This window comes from Ascaphus truei, chromosome 5 (assembly GCF_040206685.1).
Source record: "Ascaphus truei isolate aAscTru1 chromosome 5, aAscTru1.hap1, whole genome shotgun sequence".
Lineage (NCBI taxonomy): Eukaryota > Metazoa > Chordata > Amphibia > Anura > Ascaphidae > Ascaphus > Ascaphus truei.
Window position 1 is genome coordinate 78,340,433 of NC_134487.1, and position 24,473 is coordinate 78,364,905.

A 24,473-nucleotide genomic window follows, 5' to 3' on the forward strand; every position below is an offset into this window, starting at 1 on the left:
GTCTGTGGCGGGAGACCAATACCTGCAGAGTATGTATGTGGAGAGGAAGTGCGCTCTCCGGGACTTGGAAGATCGGAGAGCTCGGGGGGCGTATGTGCGATCCCGCATCAACTTCCTTCGAGAGATGGATCGCGGGTCGCGCCTCTTCTACACGCTGGAGAAAAAGAGGGGAAACCGTAGACATATCACATGCCTGTTGGCAGAGGACGGTACCCCTCTGACTGACCCGGAGAGCATCCGGGACAGAACCCGGAGATTCTATGTAGATCTTTTCTCTCCGGAGTCCATCCAGCCAGATAAATGCAGGGTCTTATGGGAGGGGCTTCCCACGGTCGGTGAGGATGGGATGGAGTGGCTTGAGTTACCTTTGACTCTGGCCGAGCTCTCTGAAGCCCTCAGTCTCATGTCCCGTGGTAAAGCGCCGGGGCTAGACGGGCTGACTGTGGAGTTCTTCCGTTTTTTCTGGGAGATGCTGGGACCTGATTTCACCGAGGTCCTAGCCGAAGCCCTGGAGATCGGTGAGATGCCACTTTCGTGTCAGCGGGCAATACTGTCTTTGCTGCCGAAGAAGGGGGATCTCCGTCAGATCTCTAATTGGCGACCGGTCTCACTATAAGATCGTAGCCAAAGCGCTTTCGCTGAGGCTCAAGTCCGTGCTGGCAGAGGTGATTCACCCCGACCAGTCCTATACTGTCCCGGGCCGGAGCATTCATGACAACATTTTTCTGGTCCGGGACCTGATGCACTACGCGCAGAGGACTGGTCTATCACTCGCCTTCCTGTCCCTAGATCAAGAGAAGGCATTTGACAGAGTGGATCACCGTTACCTTATGCAGACCCTGCGGGCGTTTGGCTTCGGCCCACAATTTGTGGGCTTTCTCCAGATGCTGTACGCTTCTGCAGAGTGTCTGGTGAAGATTAACTGGTCCCTGATGGCACCTTTTGTGTTTGGTCGGGGAGTGCATCAAGGGTGCCCCCTGTCTGGGCAACTGTACGCGCTGGCCATTGAGCCCTTACTCTGCCTACTGAGGAAGAGGCTTACCGGGCTGGTGCTGCGGGAGCCCGACATGCGGGTAGTCCTGTCGGCTTATGCCGATGATGTGCTCCTCGTGGCCCAGGACCTAGATGATCTAGAGCGGGCACAGGAGTGTCAAGAGGTCTACACCGCGGCCTCTTCTGCTCAGATCAACTGGTCCAAGTGCTCCGGCATCTTGGTGGGTCCCTTACAGGTGGACTCTTTGCCCCCCACGTTTCATAATATCTCGTGGGGGAGCGATGCTCTCAAGTATCTGGGAGTCTACCTGTCTGCTGCGGAGGACCCTGCCCCAGAAAACTTCAGTGATCTTGAAGAACGGGTCATTGCTCGTCTGGGGTCATGGGTGTATCTGTCGAGAATGCTTTCCCTTAGGGGAAGAACCCTGGTGATTAATCAGCTAGTGGCCAGTCAGCTTTGGCACCGGCTGATAGCCATGGGTCCGACCCCCGAATTTATCAACAAGATCCAGAGGAGGTGGATGGATTTTCTCTGGATGGGGAAGCATTGGGTCTCTGCGGGAGTTGCGTGTGTCCCTTTGGAGGAGGGTGGACAGGGAGTGGTGTGTGTCCGCTCCCACTTACACACTTTCCGCCTCCAATACCTGCAGAGATACCTATTCGCAGATCCGTCTCCGCAGTGGTGCCAGCTGGCAACCTTTTTCTTTCGCCAGCTGCGCAATATGAGGTATGACCGGCAACTTTTTTTCATCAGACCCGAGGGTTTAGGTAGAAACCTCTCGGAGCTGCCGGCATACTATCGGGACTTACTGAAGGCCTGGAAACTGGTCTCCGCGACCAGGAAGGAACAGGCGGTGGGGGTTGATTTCCTCGCCGAGCCCCTGCTGTATAATCCAGCAGTGGGGGCTCGGATGTTGGATTCACCCTCTATTTGCCGCCAGCTAATCCTGGCACAGGTGACCAGAGTCGGGGATCTCCTGGACTATGAGCGGCGGGATTGGGTAGTGGCAGAGGTGCTCGCGCCCCGTATGGATCTGCGTAGTGCCCGCGTCCCTCGTCGTTTGATCCAGGAGATTAAAGATGCCATACACCCCGACTCCCGCACCTTCATTGAGGGGGTATTGAAGACCGGAGAGCCTTGTCATCCTATCAGGTTCTTTGCGTGGAACCAAGGTCACGGCAACCCCCTCGGGCTCTTCTCTCCCCCAACCTCAGCAAGTTGGGGGAAATGTCCCCGGCATGTTTCCGCGGCATGCCGAGAAAAGTCCTGTATTCTCTGGTGCTCCATGTAGTGCATTACCTCACCCTTGTCACCCGCCCAGACACCATCTGGAGGCGGGTATTCCCAGCGAACGAGGACGAGAGACCCCGGTGGAAGGAACTCTATTCATCTTTGGTTCCCCGTCCGGCCGGGGATTTGAGTTGGAGGGTCCTCCACGGAGCACTGAGCACAGGAGAGTATTTGGCACACTTTACGGACTCCCCCGCCGCCTGTCCCTTCTGTGGCGAGCGGGAGTCCGTATATCACATTTATTCGAGTTGTGCCAGACTGCAGCCCCTCTTTTCCTTCTTGAGGAGCTTACTCCTGCAGTTCTGGTTGCACTTCTCACCTCATCTTTTTATTTTTGGGTGCCCAGTGTCCCGGGACAATAAGCCTAGGGATCTCCTGGTCAACCTGCTCCTGGCATTGGCTGAGGTAGCCATTTGTAAAACCAGGAAGCAGTGTTTGGAGGGGGGGGTCCCGACAAACATCGTGGTCATGTTCCGGGCGCTAGTGCTCTCCCGTATTCGGGCAGAGTACTCGTACGCCAAGTCTACTGGGACGATTTCAGAGTTTGCCTCCCAGTGGGCGTTAGGCGGGGTGCTTTGCTCGGTATCCACCAATCAGGGTTCTTCAGATTTAACCCTTCTGTTTTAAGTGCACTTCATCAGTGCACTTGTTGGGTTCATTAAATTTTTGTTTGACTGGTTTATCTTTGTTCTACTTGGTAACAAGTAGAATTGCTGTTCAACTGAATTGGCCGGCTTTGCCGGCCAATCAGTTTCAAACCAGATCAAAATAGATCCCCTCTTACAAAGGTACAGTAAAAGGCAGTGTTCACAGTGTAGTGTAGAACCTGCATTAATTTGGTTATACCTTGCGTTGGTATGCAGGCTTATGACGCTTTGGCCAACGGGTTAACTAAATAGCCAAGTATTTTTTTAAATTATTATTATTGAAGTATTTTACTTTATACTTTTTACCATATATGTTTTGTCAATGGGATGTAGCATTGGGCAACCCTGTCTCTTTTTATATACAATTGCCACGCTCAGTAGCTCTCTCATTGACATAAATATATATTCATGATGCGGTGGGTGTGGGAGTTTGAGCTAGCTGGGAATGTGTGTTAATATATACAGCTAAACCCCGTTATAACGCGCCTCGTTATACCGCGATTCGGTTATAACGCGGTTTTCCCGTGGCTCCCGTTTTTAAAAAAAAAAAAAAAAAAAAAAAAATTAAAAAAAAAAAAAAAAAAATTTTCATTTTTTTTTTTGCACACTGCACACACTGCACACACTGCACACACTCACTGCACACACACTGCTCATTGCTCACACTGCCACACTGCACACACACTGCACACTGCATACACACTGCTCATTGCTCACACTGACACACTGCACACACACTGCACACTGCACACACACTGCTCATTGCTCACACTGCACACACTGACACACTGCACACACACTGCACACTGCACACACACTGCTCATTGGACACACTGCACACACACTGCACACTGCACACACACTGCTCATTGGACACACTGCACACACACTGCACACTGCACACACACTGCTCATTGCTCACACTGCACACACTGACACACTGCACATACACTGCTCATTGGACACACTGCACACACACTGCACACTGCACACACACTGCTCATTGGACACACTGCACACACACTGCACACTGCACACACACTGCTCATTGCTCACACTGCACACACTGACACACTGCACACACACTGCTCATTGCTCACACTGCACACACTGACACACTGCACACACACTGCTCATTGCTCACACTGCACACACTGACACACTGCACACACACTGTACACTGCACACACACTCCTCATTGCTCACACTGCACACACACTCACACACACTTACAGACACTCACAGACACTCACACACACTTACGCACACGCACACACACTCACACACACTCCCACGCACACTTACGCACACTTACGCACACTCACGCACACTCACACACACTTACACACACTTACACACACTTAGACACTCACAGACACTCACAGACACTCACACACACTTACACACACTTACACACACTTAGACACTCACAGACACTCACACACACTTACACACACTTACACACACTTACACACACTTACATACACTTAGACACTCACAGACACTCACACACACTTACACACACTTACACACACTTACACACACTTACACACACACTCAGACACTTACACACACTCACACCCACATACACACACCCATATACACACACACACTTTCTCTCCCATATATACATACACACACACACTCTCTCACTCTACACAGACGGGGGGTGGGGTCGGAGCAGAGGAAAGGCCGCGACCAGCACCACCACCCGCTCCCCCCCCTCCTCCCGCGCAGGCAGCGGGAGCGCCAGGGACAGCGGTGGGGAGAAGAAACCCCCCGCTACCACCTCCGTGCAGGCAGCGGGATCTGAGGTAAGCGGCGACCTGAGGGACATCCCCGCTCCCATCTCCTGCCTCGCGGCCTGTCCCGCGGTGACAGGGGGAAGCGGGGACAGGAGGGACATCCCCGCTCCCATCTCCTGCCCCGCGGCCTGTCACACGGTGACAGGGGGAAGCGGGGACAGGAGGGACATCCCCGCTCCCATCTCCTGCCCCGCGGCCTGTCACACGGTGACAGAAGGAAGCGGGGACAGGAGGGACATCCCCGCTCCCATCTCCTGCCCCGCGGCCTGTCCCGCGGTGACAGGGGGAAGCGGGGACAGGAGGGACATCCCCGCTCCCATCTCCTGCCCCGCGGCCTGTCCCGCGGTGACAGGGGGAAGCGGGGAGCGGAGGGACATGCCCGCTCCCATCTCCTGTCCCGCGGGATGAATATGCGCTAAAGCGCGGCGGCCATTTTTTTTTCTCGCGACCCCGTTAGTAACGCGGTGGTCTCGGGGTGGACCCCGAGACCCGCGTTATAACGGGGTTTAGCTGTATATATATATATATATATATATATATATATATATAGACCATACGATACTGGTTGCAACACGACATCAAGGGACAGCACGCAGGTAAGTAAATCAAAAATGTTCTATATTTGATAGAAGACACAAAAACCGACCTTTCTCAAGGTGGTATATATATATATATAGTCCCTGTATTGTGTGTGTATATATATAAATATACACACACACACAGTTGTGTGAAAAAGAAAGGACATCCTCTTTGAATTCTATGGTTTTACATATCAGGACATAATAACAGTCATCGGTTCCTTAGCAGGAAATTTAGCAATAATATGGACAGTATTTGTCCCCATTTAGAACTGGGGTCTTAATGTTACATATTGGGAATAGCAATTTATTTGAGTACTAATATTGATACCCCCTATCTGTATTGTAAGAGCGCTGTGCTTTAATTTTCTGTGTGTGTATGTATGTATATATATATATATATATATATATATATATATATATATATATATATATATATATATATATATTTGCTGCTGTTAAACTTTGGAACCATCTGGATTATAGAACCTTTAACCTGTAGGTCATATGACAGAAATCAGTACTGACCAAAAGCCATTAGCCTCTGAAATGTGTTCAGTGACCTCTATGAAATTAGTTGGTGTTGTTCCAGTACCTGATGGCCATTGTCCCATCACGCAAACCAGGACCTGAAAAGCACCCTATTTTAAAAATTAGGAAAATTATGTAGTGCTGTTTTGGAGGGATCCTCTTGTAACAGGGGAAATAATACAGATTTACATGTTATTTACTTGTTAGGACACATTGGACACAAAAGGTTAATGCATATTCCTATTTACCAGAATACGTTGTTTTTACATTCCTCTTCATTCATAATGCAATCTGTATTTATGTTTCCAATGTGCAATTTTAAGAAGAGAAAAACACAGAAATGTGACTTGAACTAAACTATATTTCGGTTAGCAGTAAAATACATACGTCCTCTGTCTGTATTAACAGAGCAGGTACAGCACATGTAGATGTAACTGAAGCTGACCTACAAATGTCATACATTAACTACACTGTATACTTAAACGGGACTTATTGTTAGACTGAAACACTAATACTAACTCATTCCCCTAACTTCAACCACTATAACCTTTGCACTTGCCCTCCTTCTTTGACTCCTCTTTAACAAATTAAATTGTAGCAATATAGCAAATGGTTTTACGCTCATATGCATTCAACTGTTAATTTATGCATGCCATGTAATTCGGTTGTCTCTGTTTGTTTGCGTAACTTATTTGTTCACGAAAACTAATTATTTTGCATATCTTCAAGAAGCAAACATTTTCAAAATCAACAGGAAATAATTGTCACCACGGAGATATAAAGTAAGTGTAAGACATAGTAAACCACCCATTGGTATTAAACTAACATTGTTCCCCAGTGCTGCTTTGTGGTCAATCAAGTGCTTTGTATAACCAAGGGAATGTAAAATTAATCCTATCAAAGGGGAAACATAGTGCAAATTCTACTGCGCTTTTTCATTCAAGTCATTGGAAGTCGGTAAATCATTAACTCTGTTTAACCAGCTTTTCAAAATAGCTTTCCCTTACATATGTTCAGTTGTGTCTTTATTTTTGTGGTTACTGTATATTGACAATGTATGCTGGGGTGTAGTTTATATCGTATATCATATAGAAAAGGGATCAATAGATCAATGCTGCTTTATTCAAATTAGGCATGTTCTTTTTCTTAGTTTAAAAAACCTTTGTGTGAATGGGCTATTTATTTTTATTGTAATGTGCATTTGAACTGGCTTATATGATTGCTCTGTATCAGTATGCATATCACCTAAGTAGCAGAGTTTGGGGAACTTTCCCCTGTGTTTTGGTACTAAAAACTATGGATATGGAAAAAACTATGGGAAACAAAAAATGTTTTCTAAATTTGAAAAAACGTTTCAGAACTATGAACCGTACTGTAGCAAAACATTGCATTTTTTTTTGAGAGCAATCATAGAAATAAATGGCACACCACTGTTAATAAAGACATGCAAAGTATAATTCTGCTTCTGGTGCTTACCTCCCAATGGTCCCGGCGTCTGGAGGCGTTCAAGGCTGGACCTGATAATGGCACAAAAATGAAGGAAAGGAGAAGACACAGGAGACTTGATTTGAGTTTTGAAAAACTTCAATAAGGTGTTCACAGCATCAGAGCTTTAGTACGTGTAGCCAGGTCTCCCAGCAGTATCAGCACCCCCCTCACCTTCCCAGAGATCGCGGGTGCCGCCGAGTCCAATGGCGGCCCCATCGGGCGATACGGGAGGTGAGGGCGGTCAGGTCCCGGCTCGGGGGTTGCTGGGGACGCGTGCGGCCGGTTGCCAGGGCCGCACGCGCATCACGGGAATCCCGGCACTCTCGGAGCCGGGCGGTTAGGGCGCCACCATTGCGCGTTAGTTCGCGCAGGCGTAGTGGTCGCGCGAGTGTAGGGCTGGCGAGAGGTAGCGCGAGGGAGTCAAGGCAGCCCCCTATAGTTCGCGCATGCGCAGGGAAGAGGCAGAAAAGCCCGCGAAGCCAGAGCCTATTAGGGAGGGCCCTAGAGAGGGACTACAGGCCCCATGAGCCTCTGTATGCCCCATGTGACACCAGGGAGCCAATAGGGCTTAGGAAGGCCAGGCAGGCAAAGAGATACATTTCGCGCGCTGAGCCCACGTTAGTCAGTCAGAGACCGGAGCAGCCCAGGGAAGGAGGTAAGGTACAGGAGTCAGGGACTCCCTGTACTAGGCCAGCACCCCCAGGGCCCCAGATAGCTCAGCTCCCCAGTAAGGTGAGTGTTGCCAGGGGCAGCCCTCAGGTTAGGGACCCTGCCACTTACATTAGTGGGAGCTGGGAAAGAAAGGTCACAGAGAGTTGGAGTCAGGGAGCTGTAGGGAAGGAAGGGGGCGGGGAGCGAGTGCAGCTCCTGCCCCATATAGGTACCTACACCCCAGGTAGGCCCCAACTCCCCACTAGTTTAGTGGGTAAATGCTTAGGGAGGCCCAAGATAGGGACGCTGCCCTTAGTGTAGAGTGCTGCCTTGTCAGAGTCACGGCTGTTAGTGCTGTGAGGTCTGACAGGCAGGCACCTTGTTGCGCAGCACGTTGGCTGCAGCCTCCAGTGAGCTACAGCTTGCTGCTGTAGGCGCTGGGACTAGTTAGAAAGTAGTGAGGCTGAAGGGACTTGGGTAGTTAGGGGAGTGGGACAGGTCATTACCCCCTACCGGCCATAGGAGTTCCCCAAGCCACCGCAGGTTGCTGTACTACAGGGACAGGCCCTAGGTTAGGGTTCCAGTCAGGTTAGTGCCACTTGTATAGATAGGGACACAGCGGCTGCTGCTGTTCCTGTGGGAGCGGTTGGACCCACGTTGGGGTTCATAGAGACTTTCGTACGAATAGGATCGCCCCTGGCGGTCTGCACATGCAAGGAGTTCGGTTGGAGGATCAGACGGATTCCTCACACGTCTGACCCTTTGAGAAGATTGTTGCTGACCCGAGCACCGGAGTGCTCGGCAGGTATTATACCATCATATGTGCACCAACAGGCCTAGAGGTTCTTAGTGACTGCGCAGTCACCTATTGACTATCTCTGTAGGAGTACGGGACATTGGGTGGGGTTCTTGGGACACTGGGTGGGATCACCTAGTGTTGGGGAATCGTCCTGCGAAACGTCGCGGTTAGTGTCTTCTCGTGAGAGGGACACATGTCATTATGAGTGTGATGAGTTGTTATGCATGTTAGTAAAGTCATTAGTTAATATACATGCTGTCTATGTGATTATTGATTGTCCTGCGAGGAACCACTCCCCCTCTGGTGGGAGCCATCGCAGGTGGAGGCGCTGCATCGTTGTAAGTGATCAACCCTAGTGTAATTGCCCCAGGTTCCCCGTGGCGGAAGCTCAGCCCTCCTGTGAGCCAACAGGTTATGCACCACACCTGAGTAACAATATATGTTCCTTGCACCTACACCATATCTGCGATTGGGTGGGGGAATACCCGTTACATTTGGAGGCGCTGCTGAGAGCAGACCTGGGGTGCCCTATCTTATTTTTCCAAATTGTCCAATTCCTATTTTTTTATCATGGTTGTAAAGTCCGGACACGAGGTCCACGACTGGGCCCTGAAGTTGGGAGTGCCGCCGACCCATGCGCTGGCGGTGTGCCACGTCCCTGTAGATATTCCCTCATCAGAGATACGAGCGGCATTGCGGCAAAACCCTCATCTCCGGAGGACTGCCTCCATAGCCGTGGTAGATTTACACTTGGAGGACAAGAAGTATTGTTCCGTGCTAGTGAGTTTCGGGCAAGATATAACTGAAGGCCTGGGTCCGTCCAGCTTGTGGTTGGAAGATACGGTCGGTTCAGACTGTCCTTTAGTGTACCCGGAGCTGCCAAAACAGGAAAGTATTGCAACAATCTGTCCGGGACTGGCGGGAAACCCTAAGCCCCGCCCCTGCAATGCGAGTGAGTCAGTGCAGAGCCAGACCCACTCCCTTGTAGAAAGTGCCCGGTTGTTGAAGCTTATTGTGCCCCAGTTTGCAGAACCAGCAGAGGACATGGGACAATTGATGAAGCGGTACTACAGTCTTCGTCAGAAAGACGGTGATGCGGAACCGGATTATCCTCCCTCTGAGGATGAGATGATGAATGAGGAAGAGAAAGACTGTCGGGACATACACCCCAATGTGTATGTGGCCTGGCGCGCGTCCGGAGTAGATTCTCTTGTCTTCATGTGCTCCTGCCTGCAAGAAGCCCACGCTCAGGGAGCCGACGTGGCTCGGGGACCCCTCGACTTCAGGACCATCGAGGTGGAAGGAGAAATGGGCATACAGTGTTTTAGCCCCACGTGCGGCTGTTCTAGAGAGACATTGACATGGTGGTCCCGCTGTGACTGCTGCGGTCGGTGGCTATTGAAGCCTATTGTACCCCAGCCTGCCAAACCAACCGAGAACAAGGAGCCGGGCAGTATAGCTAACCCATCTACCCCTCTCATAGACATTTCGGAGGGCCAGTGCGCCCCAGTGAACATTTTAGACCCAGTTCCAGAGCAGAAACCACGGGACCCAGATCAGCCAGTTACGGAGCCGAGCAACACATTGGCGGAGGATCCGATCGTGATGTTGCCAGCGGACAAGGTTGAAGTCCCATCGGTGGCGATGCGCCTACCGGCGGACCACCCCAGCAGTGAAACGGAGGAATCACAGGGTAAGGTGTATATACCCCCACCTTCTTCTAGTGAATCCAGCGACCCGTCACTAGTGGTGATGCGCCTGCCGGCGGACCACTTTAGTGACACCAATGAACACACTATCTCGGCGAATGCAGAGCCTGCTGTGGGCCCGTGTGCCCTAGAGGAAGTGTGTCCCGATGTTGCGGACCCTGCTGTGGGCCCGTGTGCCCTACCATGGTCAGTCCGACCTACTACAGAGGTACCATCGGTCCTAGGCTTGGGGCCAGTACCTACAGACGACAAGGGTGAGTCGACTGCCCCCGGGGTGTTGGGGGTGAGCCTCCAGGTGACCGCGGAGCATGATGGCTCCTTAAGTCTGGTCGCCCGGGCGAAGGGCTCCCCTCTGCATCGCGTCCTGGTGGAGGTGTCCTCATTGGAAGGTAGCTGTCCAGAGAAGAGAGTGAACCAGTGTCTACCGTCGATCCTTCCGGAAGAAGGGAAGCCCATCGTCAGCCAGCAGAGTGGTAAGGAACCCCCTTGTTCCCCACCGACTCCGATGGAGGTGGCCGTGAAGAAGGCCAAAGCTACAGTTCCTGAGCGGAGTGTGAGCCCGTGTGCTCCAACGCAAGTGGTCCCAGGACTGGGATCCAACGCTCCCGAAGTTCAAGCCAGTAAGTGGACTGCCCCAGAAGTGCCGGGGGCAGGTCCTGAGATAGCCAAGGTGGGAACTGACAGCGTCCCCGAGGACCTGTTGGCCACCGTGAATCACAGCAGTGGTAAGGTAGCTACCCTTTACCCCCTGTCAGGTGAAACAGAGACTGTGAGAAAAGAGACGTTGTTCATTTCTAGCTTCCCAGTGGAAGCCTTGCCAGTCGGTAGGGACCAGGACTGTGTAGCGAAGGAGTTAGTGAAAATTTTCTCCTTAGAGTCCAAAAAGGAGCGCTCCATTCACCACGTAGTGGACCGCGGAAAAGGTCCTGGCCTCCTGGTCTACCGCGTACCTGCCGCAGATGGCCGGGTAAAGGCCTGGTTAAAGGACACTGTGCTATTCCTTCCACCAGGGGGAGGAAGTAGCGAGGAACCGGTAACTGGCACCCCAGAAGGTGCTCTTCAAGAGAATTTTCTGCGGGAGGCTCACGGACGCAAAAGTGAGGTACCCCCATATGATCAGTTAGGGGCACCCCACATATGGTCTCAGCTAGTCTCGGGTATAGTGTGGGATGTACCATGTAATCTGAGGTGTAAAGTCGACCTGCTAAGTGTACCAATTATGACATGCAATTTTTTATTGTGTAACCTTATGTCAGGGTATGGCGTTCTCCAAGCGAGGACGTTGGATTTTTCACCAGGGGGAGTATGTAGCCAGGTCTCCCAGCAGTATCAGCACCCCCCTCACCTTCCCAGAGATCGCGGGTGCCGCCGAGTCCAATGGCGGCCCCATCGGGCGATACGGGAGGTGAGGGCGGTCAGGTCCCGGCTCGGGGGTTGCTGGGGACGCGTGCGGCCGGTTGCCAGGGCCGCACGCGCATCACGGGAATCCCGGCACTCTCGGAGCCGGGCGGTTAGGGCGCCACCATTGCGCGTTAGTTCGCGCAGGCGTAGTGGTCGCGCGAGTGTAGGGCTGGCGAGAGGTAGCGCGAGGGAGTCAAGGCAGCCCCCTATAGTTCGCGCATGCGCAGGGAAGAGGCAGAAAAGCCCGCGAAGCCAGAGCCTATTAGGGAGGGCCCTAGAGAGGGACTACAGGCTCCATGAGCCTCTGTATGCCCCATGTGACACCAGGGAGCCAATAGGGCTTAGGAAGGCCAGGCAGGCAAAGAGATACATTTCGCGCGCTGAGCCCACGTTAGTCAGTCAGAGACCGGAGCAGCCCAGGGAAGGAGGTAAGGTACAGGAGTCAGGGACTCCCTGTACTAGGCCAGCACCCCCAGGGCCCCAGATAGCTCAGCTCCCCAGTAAGGTGAGTGTTGCCAGGGGCAGCCCTCAGGTTAGGGACCCTGCCACTTACATTAGTGGGAGCTGGGAAAGAAAGGTCACAGAGAGTTGGAGTCAGGGAGCTGTAGGGAAGGAAGGGGGCGGGGAGCGAGTGCAGCTCCTGCCCCATATAGGTACCTACACCCCAGGTAGGCCCCAACTCCCCACTAGTTTAGTGGGTAAATGCTTAGGGAGGCCCAAGATAGGGACGCTGCCCTTAGTGTAGAGTGCTGCCTTGTCAGAGTCACGGCTGTTAGTGCTGTGAGGTCTGACAGGCAGGCACCTTGTTGCGCAGCACGTTGGCTGCAGCCTCCAGTGAGCTACAGCTTGCTGCTGTAGGTGCTGGGACTAGTTAGAAAGTAGTGAGGCTGAAGGGACTTGGGTAGTTAGGGGAGTGGGACAGGTCATTACCCCCTACCGGCCATAGGAGTTCCCCAAGCCACCGCAGGTTGCTGTACTACAGGGACAGGCCCTAGGTTAGGGTTCCAGTCAGGTTAGTGCCACTTGTATAGATAGGGACACAGCGGCTGCTGCTGTTCCTGTGGGAGCGGTTGGACCCACGTTGGGGTTCATAGAGACTTTCGTACGAATAGGATCGCCCCTGGCGGTCTGCACGTGCAAGGAGTTCGGTTGGAGGATCAGACGGATTCATCACACGTCTGACCCTTTGAGAAGATTGTTGCTGACCCGAGCACCGGAGTGCTCGGCAGGTATTATACCATCATATGTGCACCAACAGGCCTAGAGGTTCTTAGTGACTGCGCAGTCACCCATTGACTATCTCTGTAGGAGTACGGGACATTGGGTGGGGTTCTTGGGACACTGGGTGGGATCACCTAGTGTTGGGGAATCGTCCTGCGATACGTCGCGGTTAGTGTCTTCTCGTGAGAGGGACACATGTCATTATGAGTGTGATGAGTTGTTATGCATGTTAGTAAAGTCATTAGTTAATATACATGCTGTCTATGTGATTATTGATTGTCCTGCGAGGAACCACTCCCCCTCTGGTGGGAGCCATCGCAGGTGGAGGCGCTGCATCGTTGTAAGTGATCAACCCTAGTGTAATTGCCCCAGGTTCCCCGTGGCGGAAGCTCAGCCCTCCTGTGAGCCAACAGGTTATGCACCACACCTGAGTAACAATATATGTTCCTTGCACCTACACCATATCTGCGATTGGGTGGGGGAATACCCGTTACATACAGATAACGTTTCAGGACTAATGTGTCCCTTCCTCAGACCCATTTTTTTTTTCATTTACAAACTCCAGCATTTGCCCAGTTTATTGTTGCCCGGATGAGTCGGGCTTTGGTTAGAACTTCACTCGGATTTGAAAATGTTTTCCAACATTCAACTCGAATTTCAGAGCGAACTGAGGAGTTTGTGAAGTTCGGATTTTGAACCAGCGTACTTGTCCATCCGTACATCTATGGGTTAGATCCTCAAAAGTCTGGTAATTACCTAATGATAAGTTAATTAAAGGTAATGTCTCCGGTTTAGTGCTAGTGTTTTCAGATGTAACGAGCCTTTGTGTTATTATAACGGACATTGGTACTAATGATATGAAAAAGAGGTGTTCCTCTAAAAGACCATATCCACAGAGCTCTGTTATACTTAACACAGGGATTTACCATAACATTAGTTAGGCCATAGCTAAACTTGGTGTTACTCACATCCAGATCCTAAAATAGGACTTTTACAGGGTCTGGATAAATGTAACACCATAGCTAGGTATGATTTAACTATCATATTGTTATTAACAGAGTTCTTTTCCTCTCCTGCTCTCTCTTTTTTAACTTTAATTAAATACCGATTCAGGGTTTGCATGGAGGTAATGCCATCTTTGGGTAAAACAGATTTAAACCATGTTATTTGAAGCTAGCATTAAGCCCATGCCAATGAGATTATTAACGGATATTAGTTTTGCATATATTTAGCTTTGTGGATATCCGTTAAACTCAGGGAAGCTAATGGACATTAATATTTAGGTAATCTCTTGTTAGTACTGCACCGACACACTTTATTCGAGCAAATACCCAGTATGTACCTGGCAGATACCTGGAATGCGCCACTCCTCACCTCTGACAAGCCCCGTTGCGTTTGCCTTCCCAGCCTGGGTTCATGCCTGGCTGACGGGCGGCTGATCTGTTAAATGATAATGATTAGGATTTAATAGACTGCAATGCTTCGCGTGTCTACCAGATGGCATAAATTCATGAATTGTAATGCAGTATATATATATATACTGTGCAGTATTGCAGCCAGCGGGAATAAAATGCTTCAATCCCTGGCTGGAAAATACCTCAATGCACTCGGGCAGAAAACAGTCACAAACCTCAATACACCTGGGTATACCCGAATTCGTGGGACTAGCCGAGCTCGAATAAAGTGTGTCGCCAGTGTAGCTCAGATTTAACAGACTTCTTAGGATCTACCCCTACTGTATGTGTATAAGTGCCAAGACCTGAATTAGCACTAAGAAAGAAAACACGTCTACTACAGTCTACCTGTCTTCTGGTGCTTCAAGTTAAGAACTATAAGGGCATGGGAAGGTCTGGAAAGCAGTTTCTGCCCTTTTCCAAACCTACAGATTCATTTTGTTATTATATTAAAAGAATCTCTCATTTCCTCCTTTAAAATTGTTTACCTTTTAACAATTGACAACAAAGTACTCTACAGTATATGCTTCCGTGTCTCTCAGGATTATAGTCTTCTTTATTAAAGTCCTGTGCCCTTTATTTAAAATGAAAAATCTGAAATTTCCACTACCCCTTGTGATTGTAACTCTGACTTGGACAGCTGCCAAATTCTAGTTTGCAGTCATCTTCAGTCTGTTCTCAAACTGAGATGATTTTCAGTCACTACAAACTGAAGGTGGATTCACAGCAGAGATATGTGTAGCAGACATACTCTCTATTGTCAATGAGACAGCCAATCTAATTAAATGTAGTTGATTCAAACCATAAAAAATATTCACATCTCTGCCACATTCAGTAATCTAGCATCCTGTAAATTATGTTCTTTCTGTGTTCTGCGATATGAAATATTTTGTCATTACATAAATTAAGTGACTCAATACATTATTTTACAATCTAATTTTTCCAACAAAAGCTAAAAATAAATGACAACCCATTTAGCAGCTACCTTAAAGCAGCAATCATGGCTGCTCGTTTTTTTTTTAAATTTTATTATTATTACCTGCTCCTACCCACCCTGAAGTACTTACCAGTGAAGGCACTGCAATTTCCGTGCCCTCCAGGGGAAACAAAATGGTGGTTTAAATCTATTGCGTCACCAGGGCCAATAGCCTCAACATCATCCATTGTTATTGAATGGCCATTTAAATCCCAGTGCGAAAAGCTGATACCTTTATCTTTACTAGTATCTTGAGAAACGAGGGGCTACTGAATTTAAAACTAGGGTGCGGTTAAGACTCGGGACCCCCAGTTCTCATCCTGTAAAATAAAATAAAAAATTGTAAAAACTGCAACTGCTGCTTTAACAGATTATTTTTGTTCATAATACAAGATTAACAAATGCATACAATGTGTTCTTTAATATAAGCTAAAATATCTGTGTCTGTAACAGGCATGACACAAAATATACATTTTGTGAGTTTTATATAATAATAATATTATAATATTACACTCTGTTTCTGTTTTTTACCTGTATAGTTTATCCCATGGTTTAGCAGTTTAATTCCAAACCTCTATCTTTTGCTCTTTACAAACACATGCTACACATGGGAATGCACTGTATTTACAGTACACTGTAACTGATAACATTAATGGCACAAGTGTATTCCACTTGAAACAAGCTCCTGTTCAATTCCTCTATCCTTATTAAACATAGAGTATATTGACACAAGTGCATTTTGCTTAACCACACTACATTTGCTTCTTAATTAGTGAATATTCATCTGTCATAGCAGCTATGACACTCCTCCCCATTAACATGGTCTGTCATAAATAATCAATGAGGTTCTATTAATATTCATGAGTTGGAATCTGTGTAGTCATGTGCAGTGATGCAGAGACAGGGGGGGTGTTGCCATGAGTGGAAACTCTGTGTGTGAATGTGAGATACTTAGAGGAAGGGAAGAAGAGCATGCTACTGTGCACTACCTTGGTTTACGCTTGCAGCTAACAGTGGTGTGTCTGTGTTTATATGCTGGAGTGACTGATGAACAACAGTAGTCAAGTCGGGAGGGTGATTCCCTGTCAAAGCATTTGCTATTCAGATCAGAGGAAATTAGAAACGTTGCTCTTTTTGTGCAAATTACAATGGGCTGCAACCTGTGCACTTTTCAGAAGAGAGAGGAAAACTACAAACTGCTTTATGAAGTTTCACAGGTGAGTGAGCACAATTTGACAAGCTTAACATGTGTATCTTAACACTGCATTCAAGAGTTGTAAGAGTGATTTTGTTGTACTGTAGCTTTTCACCTGCTGTAGTCATTAACTGTTACTTTTCAAAACGTGCTACTGTTGTGAATGGGCTGGAATACAATGAATACACTCATCGTTTTACTAATTGGAGGACATCCTAGCTTGGCACTGCGTGACATTGCTCTGGCTACTAAACGTGTTTTTTTTTGTGTGTGTGTGTGTGTGGCTTTTTAAAATAATAATAATTGGAATTAAAGACGAAATAATAGAGCACCAACGAGCTGTGTTACCCCACACTTGTCTAGATTGTGTGCTCTTGAAGAAATAACACGGGGAACAACAATTCTAGGTCTTTTCAGCTCCAGTTCCCTTTGTATTAAATTGTTCTATAAATGACAAATTGCTGTTGACAGGGGCTGAAGTGTTGCAGCCTTAAACAGTATTGGTGATGACACACAGTGTTGGAGAGAATACAGTGTAGAATGTTGGTGGTCTATTGGCACAGCAGTAGATAAGTGGAGTGCCCAGAGCTTACTGGTCGTCTCCAAGTTCTGCCTGACTTGATTCATTTCACAGCGGGCTAATTAGAAAGTGGACTGTGTACATGAAGCAGCCCCCTCAGTTGCGGTGTTAATGCATATTTTCATGGTAATGCGATCAGAGCCTCATTAGCCCATTTCCAAAACGATCTTGAGCATTCATTACATATAAAAATGACTCTCTTTATCACTGTTGAAAGGAAAAAGAAGATTACCAGTGTTAATTACTTCTGTGGGCAATATCTCAGCTTCAGTTTTTAATATGAAAGTGGGAAGCATGGTTAGTACTGAAATAATATCTTTCTAGCTGATAACCTGTCAGCTGTTTTAAGTCATGGTCTGTAGGTGGAACACTTTCCTTTACTTCGAGGGTTTCAGTTACAAATGTTGCATATTTCATATGACTGCTCGGACTAAAATGCCAGTGGAGCAGATTGTGCTTGTCCTATACAGCTCTGGATTCCTAGCAGACTGTATGTTTGTACTGTATATCAACGTTGAGATAAATCATATATAGGTGGTAGGGAAAGGTTCTTCCATATACCTGCATATGCAGCTTCAGTTACAAAAAAAAAAAGATCATGTATTTCAAAATCAAATCTTACAGATAAATGTATTACTATTGTATAAAAAAAGAAGGCAAACCATTCCATTTGAATTTCTGTGTGTGTTGATGTTACTACCCCTGTCATTCAATTGTAATCGCTGTAACCATTAATACTCCTGGTAGAAAATAAGATAGTGCTTCACCTTTACTCTCGCATTTACCAGACAAAGTGTAATCCCTTAAAAAATGTGAGCAATGTTCCACTGTAATGTGCACTCATCCTCCAGCCCTGTACATGGTATTGTTGGTTTAATGTCATTGATAAGGGCTCACACTAAGAGAGCAGTAATGTGCCTTGTGACACTTTGACTGCCCTGCATGTATGCAGTAGTGTACATGGTACAGTATATCTCAGTCTGCAATATTTATGCAGCTTTGACTCCACATGACACTACTGTATACACTGTTAGACTCTCCGACAGCAGAGGGGTTAACTGTGTGTTATGTTAAGAAGCAGCGCCAGCTAGCACCTGTCAGTAGAAGAGGCACTGCTCACAGGGGTGACCAAACCTAAAGCTAAGTAGCTAAATCTGATGAATGGAAATGAATTAGGCAGCTCAAACATGTACACTTGACTAGATCAAATCCTTTTAATTTTATGGTCTTGTAATTCTGAGATCACAACCCTGTTTCTGCTTGTTTGATGCATTTCATTCCGCATGATTTCTAAAGGGCACAGGACAAGTGAAAACCTGCCAGTGCTAGGAGACAGCCAAAGATTAGCAGTTATCTTCCTGCTGTACTTGAATAAATATGGGTTAATGTATATTCACCATACACTACCACCCTAAATTCATTACTTTCCCTTTAAGAGTTAAAATCCACTGATGTACATGGTGAAAGTGATGGATGGATGAATAAAATATTTGCAACACAAGCACAACTTCCTTTGCATTGAGTCTAGGTTTAGCTCCTATTTCTGGAACCAAGGAGATGCTCTTTTTTGTACTTTCATACAGTAAGAACCTTCCACAGTCACAGTAGTTGAAGAAAAGATGCTGATGCTGGGATTTATCATGCTACCATATGGGGTATCTCACCCTAATACAGCTTTAACTGCCATTCAGGTTTATGGAAGTTAACGCCTTATAAGGTGCAATAACCCACAATGGAGCTTGATAAATCTGCCATGGAGGGTCATGGTCATTTTGGTCTGATCTGAAATTGAATAATATCACAATAAACTATATTTGATTCTAGCTACTGTAAATGTCTAGAATTACAGAGCACAATAGCAAAATGCTCCAAATGCTGGCAGAGAAAGCAGCAGTCCACGCTGCTCATTTTGTTTGGTTTGGGGGAGGGGTATTTTTCTTTTTATACTTCCAAAACCCTGAGCTGATCCATGGTCCCCCAACCTCCTGGATCGCCCTGGTTCCCAAGATGCAACTAGTTTCGCTCACTTGGCAAGAATATATGGCAGCAGAGTCAGTGTAGCTCAGACAGCCAATAGAAAGCTGCAACTTTTCAACTATTTATTGGTGATTCCATGGCCATGTTTGTAGTTTTTTTCTGTTTCACACTGACACAAAAATACATCAGCTATCGGGGGAACAGAGGGGGTCCCCTAAGGCCAGGGGATGATAGTTCAGCTCCAAGGATTTGTTTAATTTCATTACAAAATGTGAAATATGTGCAAATTTAGAGCGGTGTCTGCATGAATAACGCGTGACACCAGCGATAAAATATCTAAAAAATCTATACGACTCTTCTAATTCTTCGTTATACTCTTTTAATCAATTATGAGAAAAGCACGATGACCCTAAAAATAGAAGCTATTACATATTAGACACAATATAAACTCACTTTTTAAAGCCAATGATGTATTGTGGGTTAGTAATATTGTAAATGAAAACCTAAAGTTTTCCAGCAAAATAAAGTTATTCTCTAGAATTATTATTGAACCACTTGCTGAGTCTCAATCTCAAGAATCTTTGACTCCACTACTTTTGAGTTGGAGGAGATATTTCTCTGATGTAGAGAATCAGGTTTTACTCCTCAAGGGATGTAGTGTGGTCTAGTTGGACACACTATCATAATTTTAGAGAGATGCAATATACAATTCTACAGACAGCTTTATTTTTTATAAGATCTCCACAAATACAATCAGACATTTATACATTCTTGTTATAAATGTAAGCAACCTGTAGCTGACTTTCTTAATTGTTTTTGGAAATGTAGGAAAATAAGAAATATTGGTATAAAGTGTACCCATTGTATTACCAACATACATTTCCCCCATTACTTAAAAACTTGCATCTTTGGTCATTTAGAGCAGGGGTGCGCAAACTGGGTGGTACGGTGGTTGCAGAGGCCCCACACTCTTCCCCAAGGTATTTAAATTAAATGCCTGGGATAGCGTGAAACCTCTGTAACCCTCTGGCAAGGGAAGTCCCTTACCTTGTCTTCGGCGATGCGTTGCCATGGCAACGTGATGTCACGTGACCCCCATGGCATCATTTGATGCCGAAGACAAGGTAAGGAGGGGGGGGGGGCACGAGCAGGGAGGGAGAGCAGGCAGGGGGCGCAGGCTGAAAAGTTTGCGCACCCTTGATTTAGTGGATTGGTTCCAATTAATTAACAACACTGCATCTATTATAAGCATGACTTTATTTCCGGCACATAAGACCATCTTGACCAACTGGATAAAAGTAAAAACTCCAGCAATCCATGAAACTGACAAAATACTTTACTAGCCAATAGAGATGGGTGAATCCGCCTAAATCCGTCTCCTGTATTTTCTCACAGTTTCCACCCAAAATCCGTTTTGCAGTGTAAAATCCACAAACGGATTTGGTCTGTTTTAATCAGAGCGGATTCATCAAAAACTGCCATTGAATACAATCCGTTGATTCGTCAACAGATTGCTGAATCCGCGGAGGGGATTCTAGAAATTCGTCAATGGATTGCGGAGTGAATTGGAATAATAATAATGTAGAAATCCACAAAAGACAAATTGCCCTTTTTGAGATTGATTCACTGAAATCCGCGGACTAAAGCAACCGGCCGACCTGCTGCGGACCAAAAAATTCGCCCATCCCTACTCGCCAACAAGAGACCTAATTCATTTGTTAATCTAGAGAAAGATAACAAAATTCCTTAGAAAGAGGACCCATATTATGATGCCCCAATCACAGTTATTTAAAACCCTTTGCTGGAACCAGTTTCACCTGCAGCCCAAGTAGGAGTAACTGTCTTTAGAGTTTACATGTTTTGTATTCTTCTAGCCTCAATATGGCTCTTTGTTGATGTGTCATGCATTATATTTTATACATTATGATCAGGGGCGTAGCTAAAGCCTGGGCAGCCCGGGCAAAGCTTGGGGGCCCGCACTCTTGGAGGGCCTGCTCTCCCGCCCCCCCCCCCTCTGTCGGCGGCCCATCTATCTCTCTTCAGAGACAGGCTCGGGCGGGTAGGAGGAGAGCGGAGGATGCCGGCTGCGGAATGTGGAGCTGATCATGGAACAGCTGGAGGGATGGGGCAAGAAGGGCTTTCTTCCTGCTTAACCAATGCCGGGCAGCAGGTGGCACTGCAGAACACTCCATAGCTGCTCCTCTCTGCATCTCCCGGTCCCGTGTAACGATGCTCGTCTAAAGCAGGAAACAGACCCGCAGGGCTGAGGTAGGAATATGAAAGAACCGACCTGAGCCAAGGGACAGAGTCCTGATAGAGTAGCAAGCCGAAGGTCAGGGTTGGCAGCAGAATTGCGTAGTCAGTGAGAATGCAGAGTCGAGGCAGGCGGAAGACAGGGGTAGCCGGGTCTGTCAACGAGGAAGACAAAAGGTTGCGTTGCATGTACTCGGCATGAACTGAAACTTTGCTCGGCAACTTCCTGCTCACAGGGCTGTCCTTTTAAAGGAAGCTGCCAGGAGGAAAATTGGAGGATCCTGCCACAGAGGGCGAGCTAGAGCAAAATCCCGGGACGGATTTTGCAAAACCTCATAGTCTGTTCGTAAGTGTGTGTGTGTGTGTGTGTGTGTGTGTGTGTGTGTGTGTGTGTGTGTGTGTGTGTGTATGTCTGTCTGTGTTGGTAAGTGTGTGTGTTTGTGTTGGTAAGTGTATATGTCTGTGTTGGTAAGTGTGTGTGTGTGTTTGTCTGGGTTGGTAAGTGTTTTTGCCTGTATTAGTAAGTGTGTGTGTTTATAAGTGTGTCTTGGTGTGTGTGTGTGTGTATTTGTAATACATATGTGTGTTTAATGCATTATGTGCATGTATATGTTGTATATGTAGTGGGCTTTTGTATACTGTATGTTGAATATAAATGTGTATTTGTATATGGTATGTGTGTGTTACACTAATGTTGCGTGTTTGGTATGTGTGTATATGGTGTAGTGTTTGTGTGTATATATGGGAGGAGAGAGGATGGGGGGAGGAGGGAGTAGAGATGATGATGATGATGAGGGGGGAGAAATGAGGAGTAGGAGAGGGGAGGAGATGATGAGGAGGGGGAGAGATGAGGAGGGGGAGAGATGATGGGGATAATAATGAGGGATGATGATGAGGAGGGTTGGGAAGAGATGAGGGATGATGAGATAGAGCAGGGGAGCGCAATCTTTTTATCCTGCGTCCCCCTGCCGGCTGTCCCCCTCTTCGCGCACCCCCCTTACATTGGTTCTGGGCATCATGACGTCACGTTCCATAGCAACATTACGTCACGTTGACAAGGCGACGTGTCTCCAGAAGCCGTCTGAACCAAGCCAAGTGAAGTTTACAGAGGCCTTCGCTGCTTCCCTGGCATTTAATTTAAGTGCCTTTGGGAAGCGCCAGGGCCTCTGTAAACCCCGCGCCCCCCGCAGATATTCTGTCGTGCACCCAGATAGAGGATCAGGGAGAGGATGGGAGGGAGGGAGAACATTAAAACATATTAATTTTAATGGGGCCTTGGAATTTTTTTTGCCCATGGGCCCGCGAATATCTAGCTACGCCACTGGTTATGATATATGATTTATGTTGGTTTTAATGATTTCTATTTTTGTTTTCTTGTTGGCATGATTTAAGTCGGGTAATGTCTTCTGCCTTTTGACATGACACTTCTTTTTCCAAAACTATTCCATAGTTGTTTTATTTTAAATTTAAAATTGTATTCTATTAAAGCTCTCTAATTAAAAAAAGTATACATATAAAAAATAAGATTTTAATAAGAACCTTAAATTTAAAATATATTGTCTTTGCGTACAGTCCTCTTTTTCCTGTATGTGGGATAATAAGGGTAAAATCGGTATCCTTTCACCTTCCTTTTCAAGCTTCTATTGAATCATGCTGAGGCTCTAGGTATAGTCAGCACTGGTGACCTCGGCTTTGTTCCCTCTGGACAGCATTGCACATCACACGCTCTTTTTTTTGATGGAACAATCCAGCACAGCTGGATCGGCAAGAACAGCCCTGAATAAAATGTGAAGATTACAGGATTGATGCGAGTGAATAGGTACATTGTAAACAAAACGATTGAAACACTTTGTGTGTGGTGAGAGTGTGCTGCGGTAACACAGAGGGGTTTCATTTTCTGTACCATATTAAGGTAATTACACATACAAAATGAAACCACAAAAGACTGTTTTCAGTGTATTGTAGACAATAACAATACAACAGTCAGATGAATGACAGGAATTTTGTAGTGAGAATATGTTTGGTGCGAGTCCCCAGCTTTTCCATCTTTTTTTTAAGCTGTGTTATATGCACTGTATATAAGTATGTGAGTGTATGTTTACCAAAGTAGAAGTACAATATTCCTTAAGCATAAGTGGCATGTAGTATTTATATATTGATGCTTATTTTGTATGTGTTGATTTTGTGCCTTTTTGTGAATGGAAATGATAAACAAGATACAGTATTCCATGCGCCTAATTGTTATAGCTAAGGTTATGCACAGTAAGACTAACTTCAGGTCCTGCTAACTAATATATTTGGTGAGCTTAACCCAATTAATACCACAGGAAACTGGGTTATATAAGCTTGTGGCTGTGAATAGGTTAGCTTGCCATATTATTTGGCAGCACAATGCTGAAAACATGTGTTATGCTATTTTGGCAATGACCAAAGTGTAAAAACTAACCACAAATATTTGAAAGTACCTTGAGCTATCATTAGTCTGTCAAATCATGCACAAAACATGTTCACTCCACATTCAATTCTTTTATTGCAAAGTCATTCATAATTTAAGGCTTTTATTCCTTTGACCAAGCAGAAAAGAGAATATGTCAAAGGGCATGGCAAGCGATCTAACTCATCTTGTGGTTGGTTTTAAGTAAAGATAAAGTATTTGTTGGTCAGAAGGGATGATATGAAATAGATTCACTAGGGTCAGCTCCCCCGGGACAGAAAAGGCTTAGCGGCCTATTCTAGTAGCTTCGATAACTTTGCTGCCATCTCGAACGGTTTGCCCACCGAATGGTTTGTCATTTGTGTTATCACAGTATTCAAAAAGAATAGGAAACCATTTCCTTAAGTCCCAAACCGTGAGGTAGGAAAATGCAAATACCATACAGGATAGCAGCGATGGCATCTCAGCCACTTTCTCAGTTCTCCCCCGT

General features: G+C 46.8%; 1 protein-coding gene across 2 annotated transcripts in view; it reads left to right on the forward strand.

Annotated features, from left to right (window-relative positions):
* Positions 1 to 24,473, forward strand: part of PDZRN4 (PDZ domain containing ring finger 4) — a 549,862-nt gene that overhangs the window by 353,013 nt on the left and 172,376 nt on the right. Inside the window, exon 1 of one of the 2 annotated variants that reach the window (XM_075600079.1) lies at positions 16,455 to 16,761. The exons of the other annotated variant lie outside the window; for it this stretch is intronic. Within the exon in view, the coding sequence (XP_075456194.1) occupies positions 16,693 to 16,761 (69 nt within the window). The 5' untranslated portion in view covers positions 16,455 to 16,692. Of the gene's footprint in view, positions 1 to 16,454; positions 16,762 to 24,473 lie in introns of those variants that run through there. 2 annotated transcript variants of the gene reach the window in all.